The following is an 18,825-nucleotide window of genomic DNA, read 5'->3' on the forward strand; positions in this document are numbered from 1 at the left end:
AGGCTCACTTTGAACTCTGTAATAACCAAGAGGATAGGGTCATGCCCCAGAACCCAGATCCAGGCTTAGAAGACCCTACCAGAAGGAAAGCAGGTTCTCCTGACAAGGCTGGAACCAAAGGAAAGGAAGAAATCCCAACCCAGACCAGAACTGGAAGGGAAACTAGTCATAAGCTACCTAACAGCAGCCCCAAAAAGAAGTCAGCTGAGGGGAGGGGAGGGGCTATGGAACGCAGGTTTGCCCTGGCTCCACAGGTACTGCATAAAGGCTCTCAGCAAGACCGCAGAGGTGGAGTTCCAGCCTAGCTCTAAGAGGCTAGAGGAGCCCACCCTATGGAAATAGGAGATGCTGAGAACCAAGCTGAGGAGCTTGAGCCTGAGCATATAGATTATATAGACCTGGAGTCAGAGACTACTCTACAAAGTATGGAGATATAAAAAGAATTATAGAAGGAGTAAAACTGGAAGCCTGAAAGATTTCCACTAGTGCTTTGCTAGCCTTAGGTTGAAGGATAGTACTCAATTGTTAGAGTGAACCTATCCTATGGGAAGAGGCTGTCAGAGGTTTATAAGCTAAGAAGCTGATAAACCTTAGGCACTAGTGAAAGTGTGAAGAAAGTCTAGAGAAATAAACACTGCTTAGGAAGTGGATGTGGATTGAAGCCTTTTAAAAAGGAAACTGAAGACAGCATTTTTTGCTATAAAAGAATATTGTGGGTATTGCTACAGCAGGGGATGGTTGAGAGTAACTGTTGGCTGTATTGAGATCAGAAAAACAGGGATCTGCTACTTCTGGACTTCATTTGCACATTCATTAAGGAGTTTCTATAAATTATATGTTTTGGGTTATTTTGTGAGGTACAAGAAGGTTGGAGACTTCAAACCAATAATATTGCTTGGTGGTGACGGTGCTGCTGCTAAGTTTTGAAACTTATTTATCAACTCACCCTTGAAGATAGAGTAGGAGGAAGTAAGGACTTCTGCAAATTGAGAGCAGCAACTCAGTAAAAGAACAAAAGCCCTCACAGATGCAAAGACACGCCAAACACAGCAAACTAAAACACTCAACTAAAAGAGTGTTGAGATGATGTTCCAAAAGACTTAAAAATTTGTTGATCAACATCCAGGACTCAACACGAGCCATGTTTCGGCCTATATGGCCTGCCTCAAGAGTCTTCAAAGAATGTTTGTAAAGTAATACACCTTGTGGTTTATAGAACAAAATGGAAAACTTTGCTGTTGTCCTTAACTAGTTTGCCTGAAGCTTTATCCCACCGGAAAACGTATGTCTCTAGAAAAAAGCTACTTCGAACACCTTAGATCAACTCTAACTAGGGTTACCATATGGCTCCAGAAAAAGGAGGACACATTTTGCTTCCATTGAAAGAAATGGAAGTAAAACCCATACTGGCTTAATCTATCCTCCTTTTTCTGGAGCCATATGGTAACCCTAACTCTGAGGATCTAGTACATTACTCTACAAACATCCTTTGATGAATCCTTAGGCAGGCTGTATAGGCCAAAACATGGCTGGTCTCACTATACCTGTTGTAATGGATGTTTGGTTTCATGACTCCTTTATGACCCTTCTTGTACTTGTTTCTCCAAATCTCTCTCCTTTTCTCTTTTTACCCTTTGTTTCTCTGGACTCCTTTGAACTCCTTCACAATGCATCAAATGGGTAGCTTCCTCTTTACTCTCTTTCATTTCAAACACAATAAGGTAACTTTGTATACAGGCATCTGCTCTCACAACTCCTGCAAAGATCAGGGTCCTTTTCTCCCATGAAAGGCAGACCCAGATTGAGAGGGTTACTCCCTCCAAGTGTCAATATTTCACAATGCTCTGCTGGATCCCTCATACAGGGCCATAACTAGGCATTTTGGGAGAGGGCAAGCATATTTGTACTCTTGAGCAACTATCTTAATCTCTGTTTCTCTCTCCTTCTATACTTCCACTCTAATATCCAATAATTGTTTTACTCTCTCCCTTCTTCTTTCCAATCTAGATGATAGGAGGAGAGCTGCGCACTTCATGGCTTTGCACTTGCTACCAAACCACACTTGCATTTCAGTTATTCTTCCACTCCAAAGGGCTTTGCACCTTGGGTAGCTGCCTATCTCATACACCCCTACTTATGGCCCTGCACTCAGGAATACCTACAGAGGAATGTCAGAAGCTTCACTGCAGGGACTAAACTGTATAGCGTTCTGCATCCACTACAAGATCTCAGAGTGTTGTAGCGGCTAAGAAAGCGCACAGAATGTTGAGTATTATTCAGAAAGGGATGGAAAACAAACATGAGGATGTTATAATGCCATTGTATCACTCCATGGTGTGACCACACCTCGAATATTGTGTCCAATTCTGGTCGCCGCATCTCACAAAAGATATAAAGGAATTGGAGAAGGTGCAGAGAAGGGCAACGAAAATGATAAAAGGGGTGGAACAACTTCCCTATGAGGAAAGGCTAAGACAGTTAGGGCTCTTTAGCTTGGAGAAAAGGCGTCTGAGGGGTGATATGATAGAAGCCTACAAGATAATGAGCGGAGTAGAGCTGACAGATGTGAAGCGTTTGTTTACACTTTCAAACAGTAATAGAACCAGGGGACACAAGATGAAGCTAGAATATGGTAGATTTAAAACAAATAGGAGAAAGTTTTTCTTTACTCAGCGTGTAGTTGGACTCTGGAACTCGTTGCTGGAGAATGTAGTTACAGCCGCTGGCCTTACAGAGTTTAAGGGGGGTTTGGACAGATTCCTGAAGGAAAAGTCCATTAAACATTATTAATTTTTTTTTTTTTTGGGGGGGGGGGGGGTTGCCGGGTTCTTGGAGCCTGGATTGGCCGCTGTCGGAAACAGGATGCTGGGCTTGATGGACCCTTGGTCTTTTCCCAGTATGGCGCTGTTTATGTGCTTTATGTGCTTATGGTTCCTCCCTCTCCAGCTCACTTAAACTAAAGAAAATAAACTGACCTTCTCCTTCTTTGCTTCAAAACACTCTGACAAATACTGGAAGTAGGACATTAGTCTTCTTCCTCTTCCTTTTACCAGCTCCAACCCCGTGGCCAGAATACTTTGGGTTTTACTGACCAACATCCTGAGCTATACAACAGTGACCACTCCTAAAAAGAAGTACCTTAGCACATGGCTTGGACCGCTCATTACACTGACAAATACAGATGTAGCAAAACAATTCATGGTGAACATAGAAAATATATATAAGAACACAAAGCAACATACATATAAAACAAAAATTCTGCAACAAAATACAAGATGACACCTTTTAAAAAAAAAAGCATTTAAGATTAAGGGGCCCTTTTACTAAGCCACGTACAGAGAAGTTTGGCTCCCTTCTCAGAGACATAGCCATGCCCACTGAGGAACATTCCTCCACATGCAGAGATATATATATGCACATTTTGCACACAGAGGGAAGATCCTGCCACTGCCGCTGATGTTTTCTCAATGCTGGGACCAGTACCGCCGTCGCACATTTTGAGTAGTGTATTTTCAATTGGTGGAAATGTTTATCTCCGAATGTCTTTGATGTTTTTGGTATGTCCTCTTGTAAAACATTTTTTTTTTGTATTTTCGAATATCGGAAAACATTTAGTTTTTCTTCCATTATGGACTTTGGTTTTTAAAACTACATGTTTTCCACTAAACATTTATTTCACCACTTGAATGTCATCGAAAATGCCCCTCCACATCTACACTTGAATTTACAACTTGTCCCCTTTAATGAAAATGTTATTATGCTGTTGCTGTTTGCCACCTCAAAGTTACCTGCCTCTAATGTACTTCACATCCCTCTTTAACTCACCAAAGCTGACTCTGAGGAAAAAATTTCAATTGATAGTATAAGTTAAACCTAACTTTAATTATTGTATTTAGCAAAAACAGCCTATGCCATTGTACACTGCCACTTAGGGAATGGGACTTGATAAACTGCCTTTCTGTGTTTTTTGCAACTACATTCAAAGCAGTTTACATAGTATATACATATTTGTACCTGGGTAAATGGAGGGTTAAGTGACTTGCAGAGTCACAAGGAGCTGCAGTGGGAATTGAACCCAGTTCCCCAGAATCAGTCTGCTGCACTAACCACTAGACTACTCCTCCATTCTGTCAAGTCCCTTTGACCTGCCATTCAAGTTACATCTTACTCATGTTTCTACAATGGCAAGTGCATTATTCCCTTAATTCATGCCTTTAAAACTTTTTGTTCTAGAAGATCAGTTTTGTTTAGCTCTCTCATGAGATACAAAAGGAATAGAAAACACGCACAGACATATGGCACACATTCAGCTCTGTTTAGTATGCTGAATAGCTCAGATTCTCAATCAGCACACTCAGCCTGTGTCCAGCATTGTTAAATTTGAATAATCTTTAAATCTAACAGTGACCTAACTGTTGAAGTGATTATATTACTAACAAGAAAAAAATTATTTATTAACCTTACAAAAGGGCATTTCTATCCTAGTTATCTAAAAACTGAAGAAAATTACATTATGAATCAGGATATAGTGAAATACATATCTGAAATGCTACACTCACTATCCATTGGGATTCCATTCTAAAAGTCTGAGAGAGAGAGAGAGAGAGCACATGAGAAGTAATCACTCACTCTAAATACGTAATATAGAAGTGTAGCATCATGATATAGGCTATATAAAGCAAAGGTTGTCAGTTATAGCATAGGATTGGAAAGGCTCAGCAATCTCACCTCAGGGTCAGAACTTCATTACATGAAATCCAAAGCGAAAACCAGAGATCATAGCCAATTTTAAATATATAAATGCCAGCCTTAGAGCAGTATTTCTTAAGCTAGCCCTGGAGTATCCTCCAGCTTAGGTGCTTCTCAAACTTTTATCCTATATGACCCCATTTTAAGAATTGAAACTTCACATGACCCCATTTGAACGCAACATAGCATGTCTCCACCCTACTCCACGTTGATCCAATTCCTTCCCTCCCTACTCGGCCAGAGCAGGAAGGCTGCAGCAGCAGTTGTGATGGCAACAGTGACAGAAGTCAGGGCAGGGCCTGTGAATCAGTGTCATTCACAGACCTCGCCTGTGAATGTTCATCAGCTTACAGGCCACATGCCGACTACTAATACTGGGCACAGATCATAGTGGAGGTCCAAAGGAAAGATGAGTGGCCACGTTTCTGTGCCCCTATCCACTGATGATATAACCCTATTTGGGGTCTCAATCCACAGTTTTGAAACTATTGCTCCAGCCAATCTGGTTTTCAGGAAATCTATAATAAATATGCAAAAGATTGTCTTGTAGGAAGGAAGAACAAAAGTGTCATGTCTCCAATCCAACAAAGCAGGTGACGGAACACTAACACTGTGATCCAGCAGAATGGAGGAATACCCTAGTGGTTAGTGCAGCGGGCTTTGATCCTGGGGAAGTGAGTTCAATTCCCAATGCAGCTCCTTATGACCCTGGGCAAGTCACTTAACCCTACATTGCCCCAGGTACAAATAAGTAGCTGTATATACTATGTAAACCGCTCTGAATGTAGGTGCAAAAACCACAGAAAGGTGGTATATCAAGACCCATTCCCTTTCCCTTCCATAGCACTGTGAGAACATGTACCACCCTGTGTCACTCACTGAAGAGCAAAGTCAGGACATGCACAAACTTTCAGTGACATATCAGGCTATGTTATGTCATCTCATCTGCTTCATATTTAGAAGCATGTTACCTACATGTTAATCAACCAATATATCTGATTGACAAAATGTCAGAATCCTGTCATCCACAGCTTTCTAATATATTTAATTTCAAAAACTATCATCAATCATTTCATTATTTGCTGTCAGTTCGACAACTTTTCAGTATTGCAAACAATACAGTGAATCAACTGGAATAGGTTCTCTTTAAAATTGCATACTTGAGCTTGCAAAACAAGAAATAATTTGAAAATCCATTATAATGAACTTTATATGTAATGTAGTACTAATCAAAGAAGAATTTTCTATTTCTTTTTTTGTTGTTGTTTATGTTGTTGACTTAAGTTCCTCCTAGAGGCGTGTAGGCCGAAAATGTTAATTTTGCTTTGTTTTCAATGTTGTTCATAGGATTTTTTCTTGTTTTGTTCAGGAGCATTAATAGTGCCCGTTACTATTAAATACTGTGTCTATTGAGAAACTGTGTGCATTATTGAGCAGTAGGGTGCTCTAATAAGCAATAATGAACCTCTATTTGAGCAACTGCACACTATTGAAGACAGGAAAAAAAGGAAATTTTGGTGGGTTAGCTGTCATTTGGGGTTAAAAACGACAAAGAAAATGTTCACATTTCCCACATTATTCCAAAAAATGAACATCTCTAGTTTCTCTTGCTACATTAACACCTAAAATTTCAACAAGAAAACATCAGGCTTTCAAGAAGGCATTGAAGTATCTTGCATGAAATAGTTTTTACAGACCTAAATAGCAGTAGTATGACTTCATTGGACTTTTAAAAAGGCTAGGGTAGCATGCTTAAAATACAAACATAGGAAGGATGTATTTTTATTTTATTTCTTTTTTTAAACAGCTTCATTAATTTTGTATGGTTTTGGAGATTACAGCTAAATTAGAAAAAGAGAGGCCGGGGTGTTAAAGTATTGCTTTGGTAAGAATCAAAAAGAAAGATGAAATGGACTTAATCAGCCTAGCAACAGAGATAAACTTTTGATATTATTCAAACAAGCAATTGCAACTGGCAATAGTGTATTTCTCCTACAATTCGACATGTCCAGCGGGTTCGACATGGTAAACCACAAAATACTATTCAACATCCTAGAATACTTCAGGATCGGAGGAAGCGTACTTAGCTGGGTCAAAGGCTTCCTAACCACAAGAACATACCAAGTGATATCAAATTTGAATACATCATCACCATGGAAACCAGAATGCGGAGTACCCCAAGGATCTCCGCTTTCACCGACCCTTTTCAACCTAATGATGACACCTCTAGCCAAATCACTAGACTCATATTCGGTAAAACAAAATATGAAAGTGCTAAACCCCTAAGAGAAAAACTACACTGGCTTCCACTTAAAGAATGCATCATGTTCAAAATATGCTCCTTAGTTCACAAAATCATTCACGGAGATGCACCAGCCTACATGTCAGACCTGATAGACTTACCACCCAGGAATGCCAAAAGATCATCCTGCACATTCCTTAATCTGCACTTCTCTAACTGCAAAGGTCTAAGATACAAACTAATGCACGCGTCAAACTTTACCTACTTGAGCACACAGTTATGGAACGCATTGCCGCGCAAATTAAAAACGATTAGCGAATTAATGAACTTCCGCAAACTACTGAAGACCCATCTGTTTAACAAGGCATACCACAAAGATCAACCAATGTGAATATACACAACTCCTTCACATATATTCAGAACTGTCTTACAATATCTGCTTGTTATTCTACTATTATGTTTCATCATTATTATGCTGCCCAAGATCCTACTGTAACACTAAAGTCTATTTTCTAATATATTTCCACTATTCATGATGTACTGTAAGCCACATTGAGCCTGCAAAGAGGTGGGAAAATGTGGGATACAAATGCATTAAATAAATAAATAAAATATCCAACCATGGCCTTAATCCTTACATCTACGCAGACGATGTCACGATCTACATCCCGTTCAAACATGATCTAACAGAAATCACAAATGAAATCAAACACAGCCTCCAAATCATGAATTCTTGGGCGGATGCATTTCAATTAAAACTTAACTCAGAAAAAACACAATGTCTCATCCTCTCATCACAATATAACACAAACAAATCCACCGCTATAAACACCCCAGAACACCCTTCCTGTTTCAGATAGCCTGAAAATTCTCAGAGTTACAATTGACCGAAATCTCACACTAGAAAGCCATGTGAAAAATACAACAAAGAAAATGTTCCACTCAATGTGGAAACTCAAAAGAGTAAAATCATTCTTCCCAAGGGAAATATTCCGCAGCCTGGTACAATCAATGGTGCTAAGCCACCTAGACTACTGCAATGCAATCTATGCCGGATGCAAAGAACAAATCATTAAGAAACTCCAAACTACCCAAAACACAGCAGCCAGACTCATATTTGGAAAAATGAAATACGAAAGTGCCAAACCCCTAAGAGAAAAACTACACTGGCTCCCACTTAAAAAACGTATTGCATTCCAAATCTGCACCCTGGTTCATAAAAGCATTCATGGCGAGGCCCCGGTCTACATGTCAGATCTCATAGACTTACCAACCGGGAACACAAAAAGGTCAGCACGCACATTCCTGAATCTCCACTACCCCAGCTGGAAAGGACTAAAATATAAATCAACATATGCATCCAGCTTTTCCTATATAAGCACGCAACTATGGAATGCACTACCATACGCCATAAAAACAATGCACAACCTAACAAACTTCCGAAAATCACTAAAAGCCAACCTGTTCAATAAGGCATACCATAATGATCCATCCTAAATACTAGACAATGAAACATACACCAGAACTGCACAAAACCGAACTCTCTATACCTGACTGCGTCATTTACTTTGTCACTAATGAACTTTAATGCAATACCACTTTGTATTTCTCATCCTGGAAATGGTGATCGCCATTATGGAATAATGTAAGCCACATTGAGCCTGTAAATAGGTGGGAAAATGTGGGATACAAATGCAACAAATAAATAAATAAATAATATTACTAGGACAGATAGTGTTGGGATGTTATTTAGAGATCAGGAAAAAGAGAAAATGGAAGGCAGGAGAGTTGGTTTGCATATGGGAATTTATGTGTTCAAAGTGGCATTAGTGGCAAAACACTAGATTTGATATTTGTGGGGAAGAGTTTGCAAACTTTTACCATTTTGAATTTTAATACTAAGCCTGTTGTCTGCACAAATCATTTTAAAATATGTTTTAAGATTTTCATTGAAGATACTACTTCATATTTTACGGTGGAAGTATTGGAATCATATGTCAGAGGGTCATATGAGATTCAATCACTTAAGAACAATTGGTTACCATCTTTGCAGCCTGTCATTTGATGATATATGTTGATATATGGCTTAGATCTAAAAGTGAATCTTTGGACAATATTGCTTAAAAGTGTGAAACAATGTGTATTATTATTGCTCCACGGTTTTAATGCTAATTTACAGGAAAACAAAAGACTGGTTTGAGCTGCAGAATAGAAATGAAGAAAATCAAAATCGGAAGTTGATCTATTACAAGTTAGATCTGTAATAGAAGATTATAAGCAATCTGCCAAGTTAGTATGGTCTACTTACTTCCCAAAGAAAATCACTGATTCTTTAAATCAATCTGCACAGCTTTTTTATCGTCAGACTTGGAAATGACTATCTATTTTACAATCAGTTAATTCCAAATCATCAGCTATAGATGTGTCTTCTCCTACAATCCTTAAGGAAATGAAGGACAAAATTGTTTCTTTTCTGACAAGGTTGGGTAACATATCCCTACAATCATGAAATAATCCTTCACAACTTATATCGTTGGTTGTTTGACCAAAATGGCCCTAATAGACTTTGTCAAATATTTTCCTCATCCCTTCTCACAAAAATATTACGGAAGGCTGTACAGACTCAGTTATTGGATTTCTTGGATATGTACACAGTACTGAGACCTGTGGAGGAGTAGCCTAGTGGTTAGTGCAGTGGACTTTGATCCTGGGGAACTGAGTTTGATTCCCACGGCAGCTCCTTGTGACTCTGGGCAAGTCACTTAACCCTCCATTACTCCTAGTACAAAATAAGTACCTGAATATATGTAAACTGCTTTGAATGTAGTTGCAAAAACCTAAGAAAGGTGGTAAATCAAGTCCCATTTCCCCTTATTGTCCACTATAGATGTTATTTGATAGAGATTTAATACAGGCAAAATGTTTTTGATAGCTTCTCTAGATGTAACAGCACCATTTAATACTTTAGATCACAAAATCCTTCTTGATAGATTGGTGGCTATAGGTTTAGGTCATTCAGTGATTACTTGCTTTTGATCATATCTTTCTGATAGGGCTCAAAGAATAATTCTTGAAAAATCAACGTCTAAATTGTTACCTGTTTTTACAGATGTTCTGCAAGGCTTCATACTTTCAGCTACTTTAATATTTATATGCAGACTCTCTGCACTCTTTTGAAGAAAATGGGTGCAGTTTATACACTGTATGCTGATGACATATTATTCTGTTTCCCTTTTAAGGATAGTCTAGATGATGCCTTCTCTAGGGCAAAAATTAGCCTCCAAAAAATACAGTTATGGATGACAAATAATTGGGTCTAAACCTTGCAAACATAGAAACCTTTATCTGTAGTAGTTCACCATTGTCTAAGCTTCCTGAATTTCTCAAATTTGAAAATGTCTCTATTCCTCTTCGTACACAAACAAACCTTTTAGGGGTGATCTCAGATTCATCAAGTTCGAAGAAGCCTTTTATTAAAACTTTAATCTGTATCTTATTTCACAGATTACAACTGTGTCATAAATTGAAAATTATTTTATCTTAATCTGAGTTTCAAATGGTCTTATAGGAATTGATACTGGCACAACTAGATTACTGTAATTCACCATTTTAGGTATGCCTTTAACAATTCAGCCACCAAACTGTTGACTATCTCATGTCACTTTAATTATATCAGTACAATATTGTCCTCTTTGCAATGGCTCCCAAATAATTTGCAAGTCAAGTTCAAGATACTTTGTCTTATTTACAAAATTCTTTTAGGGGATGCCCCCTCTTATTTCCTTTCTTACTACAACTATATGCTCCTTCACACTCTGTGATCTGAGACTTCAATTACCTGCTTCTCAAGAATACCATTATAACGAAACTCATAAAAGACCATTTATACTGGCTGCAGGATTTGAATAGAATAGAGTGCCATTGGAGGTTAGGCTTGTGAACAGTTTCTGTACTTTTAGAAAACATTTGAAAGCATCTTTAGTCAATCAAGCTTTTGCCACCTGAGCCTGTGTACTGATGGTTCTGCAGTTATTAACATGCTATGATGGAAAGGGATGTCTATACATCAATTGCATTGTCTTGCATGTCCCTTTTTGATAAATATTGTGAATGTAAGCATGTGCTCCACCTAGAACCGTGGACAAACTGGAATAGAAATATTTTAAATAAATAAATAGATAAGTATGTTCCTCTGGTGCCTATACCAATGAGAAACCACACAAACAGCTCAATTTGTTTTTCAGAAAAGGTTGACTTAGTGCTGGTTATGCTCATTAAGAACCTTGTTTACTAAAGAATGGCAAGATTTTGCACTTACCATGGGTTAACAGTCAATATTGACATATGGTAACTGTAAAGCTTCCATGTGTGAAGGCACATTTTAGTTAGAACACAGAAATTAGAACTGATGTGACCAGGTCACGATGTGTACAATTCTGTTAGCAATTAGAGAAGGATCTGCCAAAACAGAGCCTTTTTTAAAATACATGCATGAATGCATACTTATGTTGTAGCTAAGTCCTGAGGGAGCATTCATTTTATAATTATCAATGTGGAAAACATCAACAGAGGGAACTTGGCAAGTTACACGTGTAGAAGGGTATTTCATAACGCATATGTGACAACATTTATTCATGTAAGTCTGCCATTTTAAAATCCTACATGTGTAAACACTCCTAATTAAAGCAGAGAGGCCACAATCTTTCTAGACTTTCAATATGGGGGGGTGCGTATATGTTGATAAATTGAGGCAACCATGTGCAATCCCTTTCTGAAATGGGATTGCACATGGTTGACTAGATATGCTCTTAATGAGCTCTTAATGATATGCTCTTAATAAGCATATCTAGGCACTGCTCTCTTGTCATCTGCATGTAGTGCAGCTTTAAACGTGTAAATACTAGCTTTCAAAATCTGGGGTTTCTATGTGCAACTCAGATACATGTATGTGTGCCAGTATTTGCATGTGTAAATCACAAATAGGGCTTTTAAATAACCAATTAACTGTTTACGAGTGTTTTCCTCAGATTTACCATTGAGTTTACAGAGAAAGGTTTGCTACTGCACATAGACTAAATATCATACAATGTAATGCAGGTAGCTACATCTATTCAGTGGCATTAACTGTACTGTGATATCTGCCACATTAACAGGTAGCACAGGGTAGCCTCCTTGTGTTTCCTGTTAAGCACAGTCCCCATCTATTCTCTGCCCCATTCTGTGTTAACTGCTAACAAATAAATTACATATCACTTAAATTATAGTAGTTCACAGTTATACTAACAATAATTGTCCTAATAATTGCCTTCAGATTTGAAGACCCTTCTCTGCACCCTATTTGACCCCTTCTTACACCCCTTGGGGATGCGGGCACCACTTGCTAAGAACCCCTGTGATGTGATGACACCTTTTCTTGATGTAGCTGTCGCTGTACTATTTGGTCTGGACTGGAAAAATGGCCAAAAGCTAGCTGCAGTTCTCAGACTATAATTTCTTTGTTTTGGAAAATCCACTCAGTGCTTGCTCAACAGCTGGCAAAGCCATGACCTTAACAGAACATCCCACCAACTGAGACTGCTCATGTACAAGTAGAAGGCAAAGGCGACATAACTGATATTATCTAAATATATATTTTAGTTTTCTAGATTTTAAATGGCACATTACAATATTATCTAACTAACAAGAAGAGAACTATTTTGATTAAGGACACAGTTCCTGACAAGAAACATTTATCTCTTGTACTTGTTGGCTGATTTTGATTTAGTTACACAGAAGTAAAATATACCATCAGTATCGCAGGTTCTCCATACTAGCTAGACTGTACCAAAATGTCTTACATAAAGTATTGAAAAAAGTAGCAATGTTTAGTTTCACTAAAGCCATATTAGGGGGTAATTCAATCTGTACAGGTCGCAAAAAGTGTATGCACTATGTGGATTATATAACGGTAATTACGCTCTTAATTGCTCTGAAATGAACTGTCCGAGATTTTGAGTAATCCCAGTCTGTAAATAGAGAGTCTTCTGCAGCTGAGACTGACTCTGATTATCACAAGATCAGTATTCTAAAACCTCAGTGAATAAGTGTATGGCATGTCACTCCCACTTCCATGCCTCTCTTGCTATAGAATTTACATGCTAACATTATAGAATAGTGCCAAAGTATAGCTACCTGAATAACTGGAAATTAGTGTCAATTAATGCCAATTAGTGTCAATTAACACCAATTATTGCTGATTATTGGTTCAGTGCTAATTTGCACCCAGTTAAGCAATTAACATAGGGGCCCTTTTACTAAGACGTGTAGGCGCCTATTTGTGCCCAACATGCGCCAATTTGGAGTTACCACCCAGCTACCGCGTGGCCTGGGTGGTAATTTCATTTTTTACGCGCGTCCGAAAAATAATTTTTATTTTCTGATACGCGTCAAAAATGGGCGGTAATCGGCATTTGGCGTGCATAGACCATACTACCCAGTTACTGCGTGAGATCTTACCGCTAAGTCAATGGGTGGCGGTAAGGTCTCAAACCCAAAATGGACATGCGCCAAATTTTATTTTGCCGCATGTCCATTTTCAGCAAAATTTTTAAAAAGGCATTTTTTACAGGTACACTAAAGAATGGATCTGCGAGCGCACAAAACACATGCCTGCATTAACGCAGGCCATTTTTCAGCGCACTTTAATAAGAGTAAGGACCCCCTACATACTATTCTATAACTTACATGTGCAAATGTGCACCCAAGGTATGTAAATATTTGTGTGAAACTATAGAAAGAAGGGGGATTGCTGTTATCTTCTAAAACAAAGACAAATTCAATTGGCTTTTGTAGCAAACATACTTTACATCTGTACTTCCAGAAACATCAATAAAATGTAAAAGGAGGGCAGGATAATTCTTATCCTAAAATACTTTTGAATAATACCAAGTTCTAAAAATACACATGGCTTCCCATTACATTGATTATCACAGAATTAAAATATTAATGTACAATACATTTGATGATTGCATGATTACAATTCCTGAGAACAAAAGTACTTCACTGAGGGACAGAGTTTGTACATCATGGCTTAGTATAATATCCTCTGCAAGAAAGAATGTGAAATTTGGTCTTAGCTGATAATTTTCTTTTCTTGAGTCCTGCCAGATCAAATACTAACCAAGAAATTAAGAGTTCTGGCATTTTGCTCAAAGGCCATGAGGTCAAACACCAGCGTGCCGCATCAATCCACCAACATTTGGAAGGCTCAGTCTCCCAGCTACCACTATCTGGGGACTAAGGTATTCTGGCTAATGAACTCCACCTGCACATTTTGCATGCTCACAATATGCACAGCCAATATGGCCAGCAGATGGCCACTGAAACAGAAGGACAATATCTACAATTGCTGCTGCACTACTTGGTACACTCTGTTTGTTGATGTATGCTACAGTAATTATGCTGTCCACAACACCCTTACCATTGTCCTTTCCTGGTGACTGTGAAAGGCCAACACCACTAGCCTTCCTGCTCAGGCTTCCAGTTTGTTGATGGACCTGGAGACTTCCTACCATGTCCAAGTCCCCTAGACCATCTGACCTTGGCAGAAGGAGGTATGTGTTGTGAACACGACCCAAGAGGGGGAGGGCTTGAGTGACATACACTGAGCAGATGCTGAGGACATCTCCATCACTCCAACAATCTCTGTAGTTCAGCTGCAGCTGTATCCAGTATTCCTGTGATCATGGAGATCACCAAGAAAGCAAAGAGCACTGAAGTGGGCTCATACTAACCCATGTCCAGGGCACCAGATCCATGGTTACCATCATGGAGCCTAGTAATTTTAGATAATCCTAGGGTCTCTTGGATGCCTACATTAAAAACTCCAACAGCTGAGAGAGGAACTCCTGTTCTTTGTCCATGGCCATGAACACCTTGTCATTCACAATATCAAAGAAAAAAAAGAAGGGGTTCACACCTTCCTCAAATCCAACAAGGAAAACAAATGCAGAGTGGAAGAAAATCTAATCCAAGAAACCAGTCAGAACTCACGGAATGAGAACTCCAATTAGAGTTTATTAGGACCCTACACGGTCCGTGTTTCGGCTATAAAGCCTTCATCAGGGGTCAATATGCTGATGTTCTATTGAGCATATGATACTACTGGAGCACTAAAAATAACACAAAGTCAAAATCAGAGATAGAGAAACTGGCGATCACTGCAAACTAATACAACTCCAACTCTTTGGAGCTGTATTAGTTTGCAGTGATCGCCAGTTACTACTCAATAGATGCTCAATAGAACATAATAAACTGTCACAACTGTCCTTGTGTGGTCCTCTGAAAGCATCTATGGCTGGGCTTCACACCTAAGTCTTTAACCACCTTTTTCCGTTCCTCCTCAAAGAGTAGCCTGCCTCTGAAAAGGAGCATGCTGAGTTTCAGCTTTGATGCTCAACACATGGCCCAATTCCTTGCAATGCAACAACCACCATGGCCTCTGACCTAGCCCCAATTCAAATGAGAACATAGAGTGCATTTGCCAAAAAGGTCGCTCCCAACTCTAAACGTACCACCTTCAGCAACTATAGGAGCTGCTGGACACAGTGGAGAAGGGTTTGGACCACATAACCCATACATATAGCTGTCTGGATCTCTATAGTAAAGGACATTAAAAATATGCTTAAGGAGCAACTCAACTCTTCTGTCTTGTATATCCTTCAGAGCCGCACCACCCTCCACCAGGAACGCTGTCTTCTTCATGAGTGTGGTCACATATGCATCCACCTTAGAAAGCTTAAAAAGCTGATCCACCTTAGAAAGCTTAAAAAGCTGATCCAAATCCTCCCATGGATGAGAATAAAGCCTCACTATGACTTTACTGCTCTGAGAACCAAGTCTGGGTTTTCCCATTACTTCAGCACCATTTTCTATAAAATCTCCCCTTCTTCAGGGAACGTGCTACTGGGGGAACAGGCAACTTCCTCATCATCCCCCAAGAGTCAATCATCCTTGTGCCAAATTTTCAAAATGATTGGAAGTGTCAAATAGAATACAAATTAACCCTCTGGACAAATTAAGGAGCTTGCTCAATACTGAGGGTGCTACCACCTACTGGAGGCAGAGAATGCTAGAGTATTACAGGACTGCACCAATCTTTACAGTGGTGGTAATGTCACTGAAGTATTGTGTTCTCTACCTCCACCTGCTGGTTGAGAGGCACAGTCCACTAATCTGGACTGGTCTAGCAGGAATAAAAGGAAATAAAAAATGGAGATGAGAGAGGGAAGTCCTGGAACAGGGAGATATAAAAAAGAAGGGAAGCACAGATGTACAAAGAAAGAAAAGCAGAAAAATATGCCAAACGAAAACCAGTGAACTGAACAGAAATGATATTTGAAAAGAATGGAAGAAATGAAAAAAGAACAAATAAAAGCACAGCAAAGGTTCTACCATTTGTATGGAGCTCAGGAAATTACTACATTGTTAATACATGGTAGCAGAAAACAAAACACTTAATCAATCCAGCATCCAAACCCCTAATCTGCATATCTGCTTTGCAATTTTCTGCAATAAATTAGACTAACTACCAGCTATTTTCCCCAAATTTGCAAATCATTTTCCAGTGACCCTGATTATATAGTAAGCACTGTGCATCATGCCATGTTAATGAGGTAAAACTAGAGGGAACACAGAGTGAGTGCAAGACGGCATTCAGCTACAGAATTGAAAACTTGCATGCATTGTAAGAAAGTAAACCAGTTTAAAAGCAATCCCAAATATATTAGTACTCACCAAAACTTTACTTCCAGTTATCTGCATGCAGGGGTACAAAAAAATAAACACAGCACAAGTTATTAGTAGGCTTAAGCATTTCCCACAGCTAATGAAGTGTTAATAATTAGCAAACAGCTACTACTGTTATTTTATATTGTCCTTTAATTACCAAAACGTGCAAGAAAAGCATCAATGATGTATCATACATGCTATTTAAACATGATAATCTTGTCCATTGTATTACTTAAAACATTGAAATAAGCACATCTGTATATATATATATATATATATATATATATATATATATATATATATATATATATATATATGTTTTTTATACCATTTTGATGTGTTCTATAACACCATATAAAAATATAGATTTTTTAAAATTATTAAGGGGCCCTTCTACAAAAATTTATTAAGTTTTGGGATAAATGTGCTATAACACAAAATTTTTAAATAATGCTGCATCATTTGCAGGTCATACGTTAACATTCAGATTAATGCACATACCTGCTACCAGTTAACACGGAAACAATTAGGGGCTCTTTTATAAAGCCATGGGGGAGCTAACACATGGGTAGCATGTGCCAAATCGCACTACTGTCAAGGTAGAGCGTGCACCCGGTGATAATTCTGAATTTATCATGCGCAGAATCCCGCATTAAGCAGTGCCATTTCTACCTACTAAATATATCAGAAAACAAGAAATTAGTATCCATTATTTCCATTCTATTAGGAATAATCCAAGAACGTAGTCTGTAATAATGTCAGCTGAAGACAGGAATGCATTAAAGTATTCAAATCAGTCTTACTCCTGGAACTTTAAAGTTGATACGTACAAGATGTTTACAAATTAATTCATAACCTTTGGACTTTGATATTATTAATCCTTGTGCTTTGGATAATTGCTTGCTTGCAATGAAATATAATGCCTCTAACTCTGTATTTTTTATTTTAAGACATGCTAGAATGTTTTCAAATCTATTTAATAATGAAAAACTGCAGATGTCACTTCCTTTCAGTACTGCTGTAGTTCCACCATGGCAGCCATAACATTTCTCAAATCACAAATATGATTAAAGGAACAAATTAGCTTAGAAAACTAATCTTATGTGGTCGGCCTTTGGGAAGTGGGGAGACAGTGAAATGTGGATGATATTGTGACAAGAAGATGATAAAGATAAAAAGAAAATAAAAAAAGGAACATCTAAATCACTTTCAGTTCTGGCAGCAGCAGAGGTAAACAAAGTGGGCTTAGACGTCAAATTTTATTTACCAGTTTATTTTTTGTATTAAATAATACAATTATCCATGCACTGTTATCTGTGCTTTGCACTCAGATTTCATTAGGTGGAGTCACTAGTGTTTTAGCCTTTCAGCATTGGCAAAAAAATTATATTGAAAAGACAGACAGCGTGCTCCCTAGGCATTTTAGTTTGAACAATAGCTTGAGTGCAAAAAGGGAAAAGGTTCATCAGAATTTCAAAGTAAAACCTTATGCATCGCCTAATTCTATTGAAAACGATGACCGCTCAATGCTCATGGCAAATTTCACTTATCATTTGAAACATATTTCTGCCCTTGGATACCAAAAGCAAATTAAAAAACATGCTGCTCCTCTGCCCTGGCAGTGCTGCAATGCGTTATGTATAAATTGTTTGACATTCAGCTCCAGCTTCCTTAAAGTACAATACAGAACAAATATGGTACCAGCTTTCACAGCAACACTCATTTGTAATTTTCTCTGCAATGACTACACTTATATATGTTTCATGCAGCATTCAAATAACATTAGCAGATCCACGTTCTTTATGCAGGAAGGGGGGGAAGGGCATTTCTTGGTGCTAAGCACTTTGTACAATAGCAAAAGCATTAAAGTTCTATTAAGGAGTATTTTCAAAGGTCTGCAATGTTACTGAACCCTTCCTGTGATTTGAAACATGTAGTTAATTTTTAGAGCCACTCTGCAATGCAGCACTTAGGGGTCTGCCAGGTCCTAGATTTCACTCTTTGCCTCATTTGGATTTTCTGTAATTATCTTTGCTATTATTGCCTATTATCCACTGACATCCTCC

The 18,825-nt window shown here is 38.4% G+C and overlaps 1 protein-coding gene across 1 annotated transcript in view; it reads right to left on the reverse strand.

Moving 5' to 3' along the window:
* DIAPH2 (diaphanous related formin 2) overlaps window positions 1-18,825 on the reverse strand; it is a 1,482,340-nt gene that overhangs the window by 1,271,724 nt on the left and 191,791 nt on the right. The window contains exon 5 of the mRNA XM_030210672.1: window positions 16,766-16,786. Within this exon, the coding sequence (XP_030066532.1) occupies window positions 16,766-16,786 (21 nt within the window). The remainder of the gene's footprint in view (window positions 1-16,765; window positions 16,787-18,825) is intronic.

This window comes from Microcaecilia unicolor, chromosome 7 (assembly GCF_901765095.1).
Source record: "Microcaecilia unicolor chromosome 7, aMicUni1.1, whole genome shotgun sequence".
NCBI classification, from domain to species: Eukaryota; Metazoa; Chordata; class Amphibia; order Gymnophiona; family Siphonopidae; genus Microcaecilia; species Microcaecilia unicolor.